The sequence below is a fragment of the Sus scrofa genome, chromosome 2, assembly GCF_054392235.1.
Source record: "Sus scrofa isolate SSC_HxYL_T2T_F1_AM1 chromosome 2, Sscrofa_HxYL_maternal_Yorkshire_Landrace_v2.0, whole genome shotgun sequence".
In the NCBI taxonomy this organism is placed as follows: Eukaryota; Metazoa; Chordata; class Mammalia; order Artiodactyla; family Suidae; genus Sus; species Sus scrofa.
The window spans coordinates 27,207,032-27,220,638 of NC_139384.1; the positions used below are offsets into that span (position 1 = coordinate 27,207,032).

A 13,607-nucleotide genomic window follows, 5' to 3' on the forward strand; every position below is an offset into this window, starting at 1 on the left:
TCTTCTAATGCCAGGTAATTCATACACCCCTATAGTTTGATACAATATGGGGAAATCATAGGATAATAGTATTTAGCAGCTGGTTGCGACATTAGCAATCATCTGGTGCAATTAACTCAAGGAACAAATGAGAAAAAAACTATGACCCAAATATGTTAAGTGACTAGGTCATGGCCATGCAGTTAATTAGCAGCAAAGATTGAAATTGAACTTGGGTCTCCTAATAATACACCCAGTCTCCTTGTATCTGCTGGCAAACCTCCAGAGATCAGACTAAGGCAAAATTTATCCATATATTCAAGATCTATTTTGATAGAATAAGAAGAAAGTCATCCTAACATTAATTGGAAAAAGAATGGAAGAGAAGTATGAATGCACAGTATAATCCTAACAAAACCAGAAATACATAAAATAATAACAGCAATCATCTCTAGATGGGAAGAGTAGATATTTTATACTATATTCTTTATAATTTCATTTTCTATAATTATAGTCATAATATAATATTTATATACAATGTCTCATTATTATTATACATTAGAAGAGAGGATTACATATTATATATTAAAGAGTAAATATTACAGAACATATTTGTATAAGATAAATGTTATATACATGTAATTAATTATACTTATTATATTGAGTATATAATTAAGTATACTTATATGCTTAATTATAATATTCCTACATTATAGGAAATTTACATCAGTGTTTCCCAAAATATTATTAGTTTAACACAAGTTATCATATAAGATAGAGCCAGAGAACTACACAACGAGTTCAAGTTCATTAGGATGACACTCATAAAGAGATCTCTGTGGAGAAATCAGCTTTGGAAATACTGCCTACTCTATCTCTAATTTACTGATTCACAATTTACACTAGCATATTAATAGTTTCAAGACATGCTTCAGTAAAGAAAGCAACTTAAGTTTATGAGGCCATCATATCCCTACTTACTTGACCACGGCATGATTATGAGATATATGGTACACTTCTTAAATTAGGTTTCATAGAACACACTTGGGGAAACCGCACATCTCTTTAAAATTCCAAATCATCCACTCATGGGAAGGCCAATAATTTAAGGCTCTTAACTGAGCATTCATTGCTTACAAATATTTTTATGGTACACAAATAAAATGAACTCTAAGTTTGGAATATATAAATAATTGGGCCTGTATCTAAAAGGTTGCTTTTTTTTTAACCTGTGAATATGTAGTGAATTAGGTAACAAGGTGATTTTTACGAGTTATTACTGCAAGATTTCACATGTTTTTGCTCATTGATTTTAATGTCCAAGATGATTAATTTTAATTTTGCTTCTGCCCCAAGGCTTTCTTCAGAAGATCAATAATATTATAATTAAGAACATTAATTGAAGTTGGCTAGAGCCATGCCACTCTTTATCTTGGTCTGGACTCTAGTGCTTAAAAAGGGATTAGTTCAATGATTTTATTTTCACATCCAGGGCCTGAATCTTGCATGCCAACTTCAAAAATCTATACAAAATAACTTGAAACATAACTTGAATATGTATATCTCCTTCATTTCTCTTCCTCCCAAAAATTCATCCCATACTTATACTATTTCCTCTTAAATGTTTCCATTGATCTCAGCTATACATTTCTCAGCCTCTTTCTGCCTCAGGGTTTATTTATTTATTTTTTCATCTTTTCATCTATAAAATAGGAAGAAGAATGGCTCCGACCATCAAATGTATGTAAAAATTAAATAAGATATAACATCATATATGCTTAGAATAGTGCATAATACATAGCACATTTTCATAGTGAGTATTAGGTATTAATCTGAAGTGGCATATAATTTCTTCTTTCCCTCAGTTCTTTCCATTGGAAATACTGCCTTCTTTCAGTTACTCAACATACAAAATCATGTCATCTTTGCTTTCTCTTTTATCCTCTCAACTTACACACACACATTACACAAAATTTACCTTCATCATTCCTACACTACATACACACACCCCACAAAAGATGCATACTATGCAATCTATTTGAAAGGACTTTTTCTTCCTTAGATTTCACTGTTAAATATATCCTTTTATATATTTTTTTATTTTTTTGTCTTTTTGCCTTTTCTAGGGGTGCTCCCACAGCATATGGAGGTTCCCAGGCTAGGGGTCTAATTGGAGCTGTAGCCGCCAGCCTACGCCAGAGCCACAGCAATACGGGATCCAAGCAGCATCTGCAACCTACACCACAGCTTATGGCAATGCCGGATCCTTAACCCACTGAGCAAGGCCAGGGATCGAACCCACAACCTCATGGTTCCTAGTCGGATTTGTTAACCATTGAGCCACAAGGGGAACTCCTAAATATAGCCTTTTAAATCCATCCGGTACTCTCAGTTCCATATCAGGATTTATCCCCTTACATCTGAACTATATAGTAACAAGAGTACCTAGTTTCTTGAAAATGATTTCTTTCCCAATCTAAAGCAATGTGCTCTAAATTTGATTTTGATCCAGTCAGTTCTCAGCTTACAGACTATCACTAACTTCCTATTTCTTACAGGATAAAATCTAAACCTCAAAGACCATTTCAGTCTTTCTACAGATGGGCCACCAGCTCTATTCCACACGCCCCAAATGAAGCCTCCATTGCAACTTCCATTCACGCTATGTCACTGGGTTGAAATAATCACATTCCTTTCCTCTGTCTTTCCAGCTGGAACTAACTGACCTTAAAGACTCAGTTCCAAACACATTTCTTTATAAATCCTTCCCAAATACTTTCATTCTGATATAAACCTTTTGCCATCTTGTGAATCTCTATTTAACATATGAACTATTTAACAGATATTGCATGCTTTGGGAAAGAGGTCTTTTCTATTTTGAATGTATATAATGAATTTCCATATGTTTGGCAGAAGTGTTCAGGGGAAACACGTCCTTATCCAGAGTGTGTCTCATCCAATGAGAACAAAGCACTGCCCCTTCCATGTTGGAAGCAGTCCCACATAATCAATTTCCCACCAGTTAGCTGGCTCACTTGCCTATGGAATGGTGCCCTGCTGGGGACTCAGGGTTGGTATCTACTGCTGGAAAATTAGGCACTCAACAATGACTGTAGCCACTTATGTTGGCAGGTGGAAGTCAATGTTGCTGGGCATATGCATGCATAACCTCTGTCCATGCATAACTTTTATCACCATGACCTCTCCGTTTATGAGCCCACGGGACAATGACAGGAGTCATGAAAGGGACTGACTGGTAACCACAGAACAGGTCATCCTACCCATTTGCTTCATAACATTATCCTTTACTAAGGCTCCTCATAGGTGAACATTCACGTGGCACTCAAGTATTTCACATATCTTCACATATTACCTAATCTGAGTATTCTATTCACATACCTATTCCTCAGACTTCCTTGCCACCAATTTTCCAATCCTATTGTTTCAGAGTCCTTGACCAACCAGACCATGGCCACAGCTCATGAACTGGTAAAAGACTCAGCTATTTCTCCTTCCAGGAGAAATAAACAATCAGGTGACTTGCTTGAAGGCAAGCCCACTGGAAGAATTTCTCTTCACTACTTCAGGGATGTCCAGGGATGTGGCAGGTAAAAAGTAGGTATGCAGAATCTCCAAAGACAAGGTGGGTGTGGTTATTCTAATGGACAGCAGGGTCAAAGCAGCTGTAGTTCCGCAGGTGTCCACTTTCAGAGGGTGCCTATATGTGACACAGAACCATCTATAAACCAGGCCCAGATTCTCTCTTCCTCATCTAACTGGTCACAGTGAATTTCTTATGAGGTCAAAGATGTAGGCTGGGAGAGAAGGCAATGTAGCAGGAGTAGGAACTATAGGCATTTAAGCTACTTACTTGCACAGCTTACTTGCACCTTCAGGGCCTGCTTGAACCCTATTTCATATATGCCCTAATGGAGTATACAGCTTGATGAGTCAGCCAATATCCAGAACATGATAAATAGTTCAGGTCACATGCTAACTTGATAGGTGAGCAGGGCTCACACAATATATCCATTCTAACATTTCAATCTCCCTTTGAATACTGTCTTTGGATTCCTTCCTTGGCTCTGTACCAAGGCAGTTCATCTTTCTCTGAGCCTTTTTCCCAGCCTTCCTCAAAAGGACCTACAGAGAACTGAGAATCCTAAACTCAGTGGGGAAAGTGGAATCCCCAAGTGGCAGGGAAGAAGTGGAGACACAAAATCTTCAAAGATAAGGTGGATATGGTTACTCTAGAGGAAAGCATGATCAAAGCCATAATCAGGACAGTCTGGCTCACAGAGACTTATGGTGTTGACTAATAACGCTGTGCCTTGAAAAGGAAAAATAGGCAGCATTCTAAGTTCCTGGTTGATCATAAAGTGCTCTAGGTCTACTGAACTGAAGTCTAACTGGAATTACCAAAACAAAGTCATGGCTCCTTAATCAATTCCCAGACTTGAACCAGGTTTACACCCCCAATCCTTTGAATGAAGGGGAGGCTGGCTCTCCCTGAGAAAGGACCCTGTTATACTGCTAAAGGAGACACTGGTCCAGGAAAAGCCAAGGTAGTTTATATTTAATGTCTTCTACAATAATGAAACATCGAGTCAATAATCTCTGCTTAAATGGGCTCACATCAAAAAATTCTGGAGTTTCTGTCATGGCTCCATGGAAATGAATCCGATTAGGATCCATGAGGATGCAGGCTCCATCCCTGGCCACCTCAGTGGGTTAAGGATCCTGCATTGCTGAGGCTGTGGTATAGGCTGGCAGCTGTAGCTCTAGCCTGGGAACTTCCATATGCCGAGGGTGTGGTCCTAAAAAGGAAAAAGAAAAAAAAAATTGCCTAATGCAACTTGATATTCCTTCCACCATAGTCCCACACCCTTAAGATCCATTCCCACTTACATGCCCCAGATTTCTGTCTACATAACCCAGAAAAGCCATGTAATTAGTTTCAGGGTATAGGGAACGTCTTCATGGATCATATCTTGTACTTCATCCCTTTGGAGATGCTGAGACTTGTCTACTTATAGATCCAGAACCAGAGAGACATGACAAGTATAGGCCCTGAGGAGAATCACCAGTGCTTCACTACTTAAGGGAAGACCCTATTAGGTTTCCCAGTCAAAGCAGACCTAACCTCCTCAGGCACATGTGGAACAACTAGCCAGTCTCATTAACCTTCTTAGCTTGACTAAAACATTCTAAAGCAGCAAATGCACAACTACCCAGAACCTCACCTTCCACGGGTATTCGATTAGAACTATCCAGTAACATCGTCCTGTATATCTCTATTTCCACATTTGCCATGGATTACCAATCCTCTCTTTACCACCGGAAATAGAATCATTGGTGTCCTTAGATATAATCAGATTATAGAACCAATTCCAGAACAGCCAGAACCAATTCAGAAAACACAAACACACTCAGAAAACCCACTTTTAAGATTCTGTTCCTCTAAAATAACTTCTAGTATCTAAATCCACGTCAGGCATGGTTCGACCTGAGAAGCAGAACCAATAGGAGATATATATATATATTGAGATTTCCTGCAAGAAATAGGCTTAAAAGATTGTGGGACCTAGCTAGGCAAGTCTGAAACTTAGAGAGCGGGCCACCAGGAAGGTCAGGAAGTGACTATCACCCACAGATGGAATTCCTGTATCAAGGAAGTCTCACGTCTACTTTTAAAGTCCTTCAACCAATTGAATCAGGCCCACCAATTTTATCTAGGGCAGCCTCCCTTACTTAAGTTAAATGGATTATGGACTCTAATCACATCTACAAAATACCTTCACAATGACACTATTTATATTTTATTGAATAATGGGGGCCTGTAGCAAAATTAAGGTAGGAACTGAGCAGAAATAAAAAGGTTGAGAGATCTGTTTCCAGACATGCTGAGTTTGAGATGCCTATTAGAAACCAAGTGAGTATATCAAGCAGGTGGTAGGATAGACATGTCTTGATTTGAAGGAGCTGAAGAAATACCCTTGAGACCCATCAGCTATTTAAAACCCTGAGACTGGATGAGATCACTGAGGGAGTGAGCCCTGGGGCACTTTCTTGCTCACAGGTTTGAGACATGAATGATGAACCAGCTAAGACAACGAAGAAAAATCAGTTGAAGCATAAAATGTAGCATCCTGGAATCCAAGTGAAAAAAGTATTCCAAGAAGGAACAAATGCTTAACTGCATCAAAAACTGCAGGTTATTCAGAGGAAAAGAGAAATGATGTGTGGACATTGAATTTAAAAATGTAAATGCTGGAGTTCCTGTCATGGCTCAGTGGGTTAAGAACCCAACTAGTATCCATGAGGATGTGTGTTCAATTCCCGGCCTTGCTCAGTGGGTTAAGGATCCACTGTGGCTCCAAGCTGTGGGGTAGGTCACAGATATGGCTCAGATCTGGCATTGTAGCTGTGGCATAAGCTAGCAGCTGTAGCGTGGATTCCACCCCTAACCAGTGAACTTCTATATGCTGCAGGTGTCGCCCTAAAAAGAAGGGGAAAAAATATAAACACTACTTGGTGATCTTAAAGAGCTAATACTAAGATGTGCTGAGATGAGTTCTAATAGACTCATGATGGGTGGTCTCATCAAAGCTATGAATGTTAGGATGCTGGCATTAGGTTGAGATAGGGAAGCTAAGATCTGAGACGCCACTTCTGCTGAAGGTCAAGTAGAGAGAGGGATAAATTGTGAATACATGGAACTCAGGCACTCTTTTCGGACCCCTATAGAAGGAAGCATGGGGGCCATGAAAATCCAAGGTGATTTATAGTTGATACTCTCTAAAGTGCTAAATAACCTATATGTATTTCTAATAGGGAAGTAAGACTCAAAATTGTTTTAATAATTGCTCAATGGAATTACCATGTTTAATAATCCCCTTATCCATCTTATAATTACAGAAATTCCTGGATACTACTGCCTTAAGCATGAATTATCAAGTGTGCTATAGAAGGCCTCTAAAATAATCTTTTATTTGAAAAAACTAGTAATTCTAAGAATTATATATTATTTTTTTATTTGAAAAGTAAACTTCTTGCAAAATAAAACTGCCTATTCAACACAAAGAAGAGGAAACAAAGCTTAGATGGCCCCAAAAAACTTTTGTTGAGCTGAAAGGGTGATTTATATTCTACTTTGACTGTGTATGGTTATCAACTGAGCCAGCTGAGTGATAACTTCTCCAGGTTTCCTAAGGGAGACCAGATGTGCTTAACTTCCCACCTGAAATGAGACAGAGGGAAATGGCTGAAGCACCAGCAATGCCATCACAGACCTTGGAATATGAGCCTGGTTTAAAGATTAGTAAGGTTAGTAACTACAGAGTAAGCAATCAGTTACGTCTTCCCTTTCTCCTTTGCTTATCTGCACATGAGAGCATTTGCACCCCAGCCTGCATGCACACACAGATACACAAATGCCTTCCCCACCAGCCTGTGAGGATGCATGAGCTGCCACATTGATGTCCTCTCCCCATCTAGTTTCAATCTGATGGCCAGTCACTCTCTTCACCCCTTTGCATGCACCTTCACCTCCTCTGCCCCCCGTCATTTCAAGGTAAATTCTTGGCAAAGTAACAACTTTGGTTGATCCCTATCCACTCCCTAACCAAACCGATGTAGCTGAATCAGGCAGAAGAAATGAGGCTGGTGAAGCCCTCCACCATAGACTGGTTTCACTTTACCTTGCGGACAGAGGACTTCAGCAAGGCACTTGGCGCTGCCAGGTCATTATGGTTGGCCCTCTGTATCTATAGGTTCTGCATCTTCAGATTCAACAACCACAGACCAAATATATATACATATATATTTTAAATTCCAGAATGTTTCAAAAAGCAAAACTTGAATTTGCTGCTGGGTACTGGCAACTATTTACATAGCATTTATATTATATTTACAACTATTTGCATAGTATTTATAGTATGTATCAGGGATTATAAGTAATCTAGAGATAATTTAAAGCATATGAGAGGATGTGTGTAGGTTACATGTAAATACATAAGCGATTTGAGTGTGAGCATCCATGAATTTTGGCATCCATGGGAGTTTTGGAACCAATCTTCTGCAGATTCCCAGGGACAACTGTATGCTATTTTCCCTAGTCCAATCACTTTGTCACTCTCCTTTAATACATTCCCTTTTTCCTCAAACCATCAACACCTCTTCTCTCAGTATCATTCTCAACTGATAACCCTGCTTCCCATTGGACTAAAAAAAACAAACAAACAAACAAAAAAACTGGAATCCATCAGAACAACACTTTCATATTCTCCCACCTATACATCTAAGCACCTGCCAGCATCTAGACTTTCACAGTTTACCCTCCCACAGATGAATCATCCATGCTCTTATTTAAAGATGATGCCTCCACTTGTATGAAAGCTCCCACTCACTCACTCACTCACTCAAGGACATCTCTCCAGCACTTCTCCTGGTCTCTCCTTTATCATCAGATTTTTCAGTCTACTGGATTATTCCCATCCACATACAAATATACTGTAATTTCTCCTGTCTTAAGTGTCTCTATACCTCACAATCTCAGGCACAATTTCTTGGCAACGCTTCAGGGAGTGCTGAAGGAAACATCTCTTTGATACTTGAAGGGAAATGGCTATACTTGCTTTTCCAATGACCACTCTCCCCATTCACTCTTAAGCCCAGGGTCTTTCAGCCTTCATCCCATCACTGTACTAAAAGTGCTGAATCAAATCCCCAGTGGCTACATGGGTCAGCAGCGCTATGCACAGTCCCTCGTTCCGTCTTACTTGACACACATTCTTCAAAAATAAGACCCGGCACATACCAGGTGCTTGGCAGAGTGAGTTGCTCAATTAAATTAGAGGAGAGGGAAACATCTTTCCTGATCCTCCCCGCCCCCCAGTAGATAACTCCTTTCTCTGGACCATCTCTGTCCAGAGATGAGACTGCATATGTTTCATTAATGTGTTTGGTTACTTGCCTGCCTTCTCCTCAGACTGTGAGCCCCTCCAGGACAAGATCTGTATTCCATTCCCTCCTGCACCTCAGCATAGGGCCTGGCTGGCACCCCTGTGTGTTCAACAAACATTTGTCAAATCAACATTTTTAAGAAGGAATTTTCTTTTCTTTTTGAAACGTTATACGTATATCACAGAAAGTTGGCAAAATTCAAAAGAGTGGAGGGAAAGATGAAAAACCCACATCCCCACTATCAAAAAGGTCAGCATTTTGGTGTATATCCTTCTCATGGTTTTCCTATGCAAATGATTTTAGGATTTTCCATTTTATTTTATTTTAATTGTTTGGCCACGTGATAGCAAATGGAGTTCCAGGCCAGAGGTCAGATCTGAGCTATAGTTGTGACCTATGCTGCAGCTACTATGCCAGTCAGGGGATTGAACCTGCATCCCGGTGCTCCAGAGACCCTGCTGATCTCATTGTACCACAGTGGGAACTCCTCCATGCAAATTTTTAATGCTTCTTTAAAAAAGACTTTTTCATCTAAATCCATATGTGTACACACTTCTGTACCTTGATTCTTAGACTTATGAGGAGCGTAAATGCAGAAGCCTAATATTGTTTTAAAAGGCTACACTGTATTCTATCAGCTGAGTAAAGCAGAATGCTTATCCACTGGACTTTGGTTGAATGTTTGAATTATTTCCATCTTTTAAAACAGAATTTTAAAGGGCTCCACTTAAGCTATTCAATAGAGACAGGCAATCTTCTTGACTCTGATGTGCTAATCTAGGGAGTTGCCAAACTTGCCAGTTAATTTAATAGATGGCACTATCTCAGCCTCAGGGCATGAGAATATGGATTTCATTTTGATGCCAAATGAACTGAGGGAGAAGGTACCCCCTCCTCTGCCCCCCCCCAAAAAAAATTTACTTTAAAACTATAGAGGCTATTTGCAATAAAAATTTTTCCACATTTCTTTTAGGAAATTTCCATCTGCCATCCCAAAATACCTAATGATTGCAAAGGTACAGATTGCTTTACACGTTAAGAAAATGTGCTTCCCAGACTTTATTTCCCCTCTGCCAGGTCTTTCTATGCCAGGAGGAATTAGTGACTTGTGACCTTTACTTTTTGACCTAGGGGTCATAGTCATAACAGACTCAGACTCTTGGGGGTAGCTATTAACTGAAGTTTCGGCAGACATACTGCTGAAGTATCTAATGCCTGAGGCTGTTGCATGGGCAGGAAGGAGTGAGCTCAGTAGCATTTCTTTCTTCTTCTTTGTTACCCTTGGGTTCTAGCCTATTAATTCTGCAACTGGAAGTTCAATGTGAAGTGCAAATTCAATATTGTATGGTGGTACTTTTGCTTAATTTAACTTTCCTACAGAAATACATGGTAAAAACTGAACATACAATTAAATTTCTCCTAACACTACCAAAAATAATTGATCAAATTCACTAATACAATAAAAATGTGAATTACTGGATTGAAAACACACAGATCGGTTTTTGGGCTAAATTGCCGGGTGGTATCCATAAGTTAAACATGGGAAAAGTTGTTCTGATCTCCTGGAAATGAGACATGCATACTTTTTTTCCTCACTTTCAAGGTAACTGTTAAGAGCCAATAATCCAATTTATGCCTGGAGTTGAAAGAAAGGTAACCCAAGTTTAAAAGCCTTTTGACACAAAATTCAAAACAGCTAAATTCAAAACTGCAGGTATTAGGCAATGAAGGTTTTGCTTTTCCCTAATGCCTTATCCTAATTTTTCCTTGTATGCAATTGTTTAATAATAATAGCTACCCCTTAGTTAAAAACTTTCTATGTGCCTAGCACCAGGATCAACACCTTAGAAACATTAGGTAACTAATTTTCCTAATAACATTGTGAAGTAGGCATTATTTTACCCATTCTACAGATCAAAACATTAAGACAAAGAATTGAACTTACCCCAAATCACACTGATAGAGATGCTAGAATTATTATTCAAATAGAGTATGAAATAAAATTTACATTTTATGGCAGGACAAGAAAAAATGTAAACATAAAAATTATCTGCCTTTTAGCTTCCTCTCTCCCATCTACTGTGCACTGTGTGTCTGCATTAGGTCAACCAGCCCTCCCTGTCAACAGAAATGCCTGCTCAACCATAAAGAGCCATGTTCGCCTAGCAACGAGACGACTCCCTAAAAGATAACCTTCCTTCTTCTTCTTGTAAGGGATTACATGACCCACAAGGATGACTGGGAACTGAATTATGTAAACTGTCAACATAGGTTATTTGATGTATAGCCCCCCTCCCCCAACAACCCTGTCTTAAAAAACTTATATAACCGTATCTTGACTTCTAACAGGTGGAACAGTTCTCAGAGCTTTCTGAGATGCTCTTCCCAGGATATAATCCTCAAATTTGCTTCCACTAAATTTTCCATTTATTTCTTAGATTGACTGGTTAATTTTTCATTGACAACAGGCACCCTCGTAGCCAGCCACAGCACTCTGCTTGCTTCTCTATGTTGCTGTCTCTTGGTCTAGCCTTATGTGCTTTCTTCCTGAGCATATACCTCTTCATAATACCTTGTAACTTTCCCTTCACTTTGATACTTCCCTCTTTCGTGTTCCTTAAACTGACCATAAAATAGAACAAGAATTCATCTTAAAGGTAGTTTTCATTTAAATGATTGTGTCTTATGTTTTATATTCTGAGTTTATGCATGTGATTGAAATGTTTTAGAATGCTTTTAAACCTTGAAGCAGCACAGCTTTCCCCTAGCACTCTTTGGTGAGGCCAGAGGCTAGAGAGTGTGGAGGAGGAACAAGGCTCTTACCCTAAATGGGATAATACTCTGGTCAAGGGTTTGCCTTGAGGACTAGGTCTTTGTTGTGGAAAATGCTCTGGGATTATTTCAAAATGATTCATCTTCCTCTTCCCCAGCCAGAGTAATTTAGGGATGTTTGTCCCAGATTCACCATGAGATCCTGGTGGGGTTCCTTGAAGGAAAGTCTGTGAACATGGGCCCCCCTCCAATACCAAAAGTTTCTCTCTGTCATGTGAGTCCACACTCAGCCTCCAGCTGTCAGTTCCTCAAAATTATCATTGATATGTTTCTATCAGTTTATAGCTTGGTAGCTTCTGCTCCAAGAAGTCAGATTTTGGCTATTACCCTCTAGATTCATGAGCTACAACCTCAGTTCTCTAAGGCATTCACAGAAGTGATTGCTCTTCAGGCTTTTTCTTGCAGGAAGTCCAAGAGCAATGATTTCTAGCTCTTTGCATGTTGGAACTAAAACCATACCCTTTCACTTATTTTTTTTTTCAATAGCTTTTTATTTTATGCAACTGAACATTTTCTGCAACATAGTGACTAATGGAAGAAAAACCTATTTTTTATTCTTGTTTTATTTAGCTATTGTTTGAAATATCGATGACATTCAGAAATCTATCACAAATAAATGAAGCTTCCAGGGAGGGCAGCATCTAAATCACCTGGAATCTACAGAACAATTAAATAATTTTCATATCTTCTATGAAGAAGATACAGGTAAGCCATTTGCTATATTAAATCTCTATTCTCATGGCTTTATGTTCTTTGGCTGATAGAAGCATTTAGATTCATTTTATTAGAAACCATAATTCTAGTCTCTCTTAAATTATCCTCAAAGTTTTAAATGCCCTGATTTTCCTTATAGACAATTTCTATTTGAGAATACATAGTTACTACAGAAACTGTAGTTCAGACTAAATATTTATCAACAAATGATAACTTAACTGGACAGTAGAGGTTATGGGAATTTTATAGGAAAGTTATTGTAAGCTTACCATGTTTTAAACTCAGGATGGAGAAGGCTCGGCAGAAATAGATGTTTCTATGGAACTAGAGAAAAATAAATTGTAAAGGTTTAATGAAAGAGTGGGCTAGATTACTTGGCATGATATTCAGGAGGAGGTTGATAGTTAATAGACTTGAATTGTTGTAAGAAAGCAAATGACCAGCTTAGAAAACAGCCACGAGGATTGTGAAAAGACTTGACTTCATATTCTGAGAACATTTAAGAAACAGAGGTAATCTAGAGAAGAGAAACTCAAACAACTAAAAAAATATCCTCAAGTATTAAAGGACTGAAAGGTTGAGATGTAAAAGCTTCAACAGAATCAGTAAGGGTCTGAGTGGTAGCAATAGTGTCAATACTTAGAAATTATAGGAAGACGTGAAGAAGAGCATCTTAACAACCACAAAAGTCAAAGATGGAATCGGTTGTCTCTAGATTTAATCAAAACCTTATCAAAATAAACTGAACTCAAGGCAAATAATTATGTGCGTAAGTGGGTCTTAAATTACTTTAAATCCTTACTTAAAAAGGGCAAAGTACTAAAAAACAAATATAATTTTGCCTAATGACTAGTACATTGCCTAGAATACAGTGGGGACTAAAATTATGTCCATTGAAACCAATTTGATTAAGAGACAAACGACCACTTGGGGAAGGGAAGCAAAGTTGCAGAGTGGATTCAAGCTTTGGAAGGATGGCTGGGCTGATGAGCTTCCAAAGCTCTCTGACTAAAAAATTACATGCCTGTGTTTACCTAGGCACACAGTCTTTAGTTTTGTATAGAAGATTCAGAGTTAACAAAGCTGTTTCACACATATATCCTACTTTATCCCTGCAG

General features: G+C 38.7%; 1 protein-coding gene across 1 annotated transcript in view; it reads right to left on the reverse strand.

The window, feature by feature from the left end:
• LOC146405289 (uncharacterized) overlaps positions 1-13,607 on the reverse strand; it is a 74,215-nt gene that overhangs the window by 59,555 nt on the left and 1,053 nt on the right. The window contains exons 2-3 of the mRNA XM_085011675.1: positions 12,759-12,813; positions 8,954-9,042 (exon numbers count right to left, since the gene is read on the reverse strand). Coding sequence (XP_084867801.1) covers positions 8,954-9,042; positions 12,759-12,813 — 144 coding nt within the window. The remainder of the gene's footprint in view (positions 1-8,953; positions 9,043-12,758; positions 12,814-13,607) is intronic.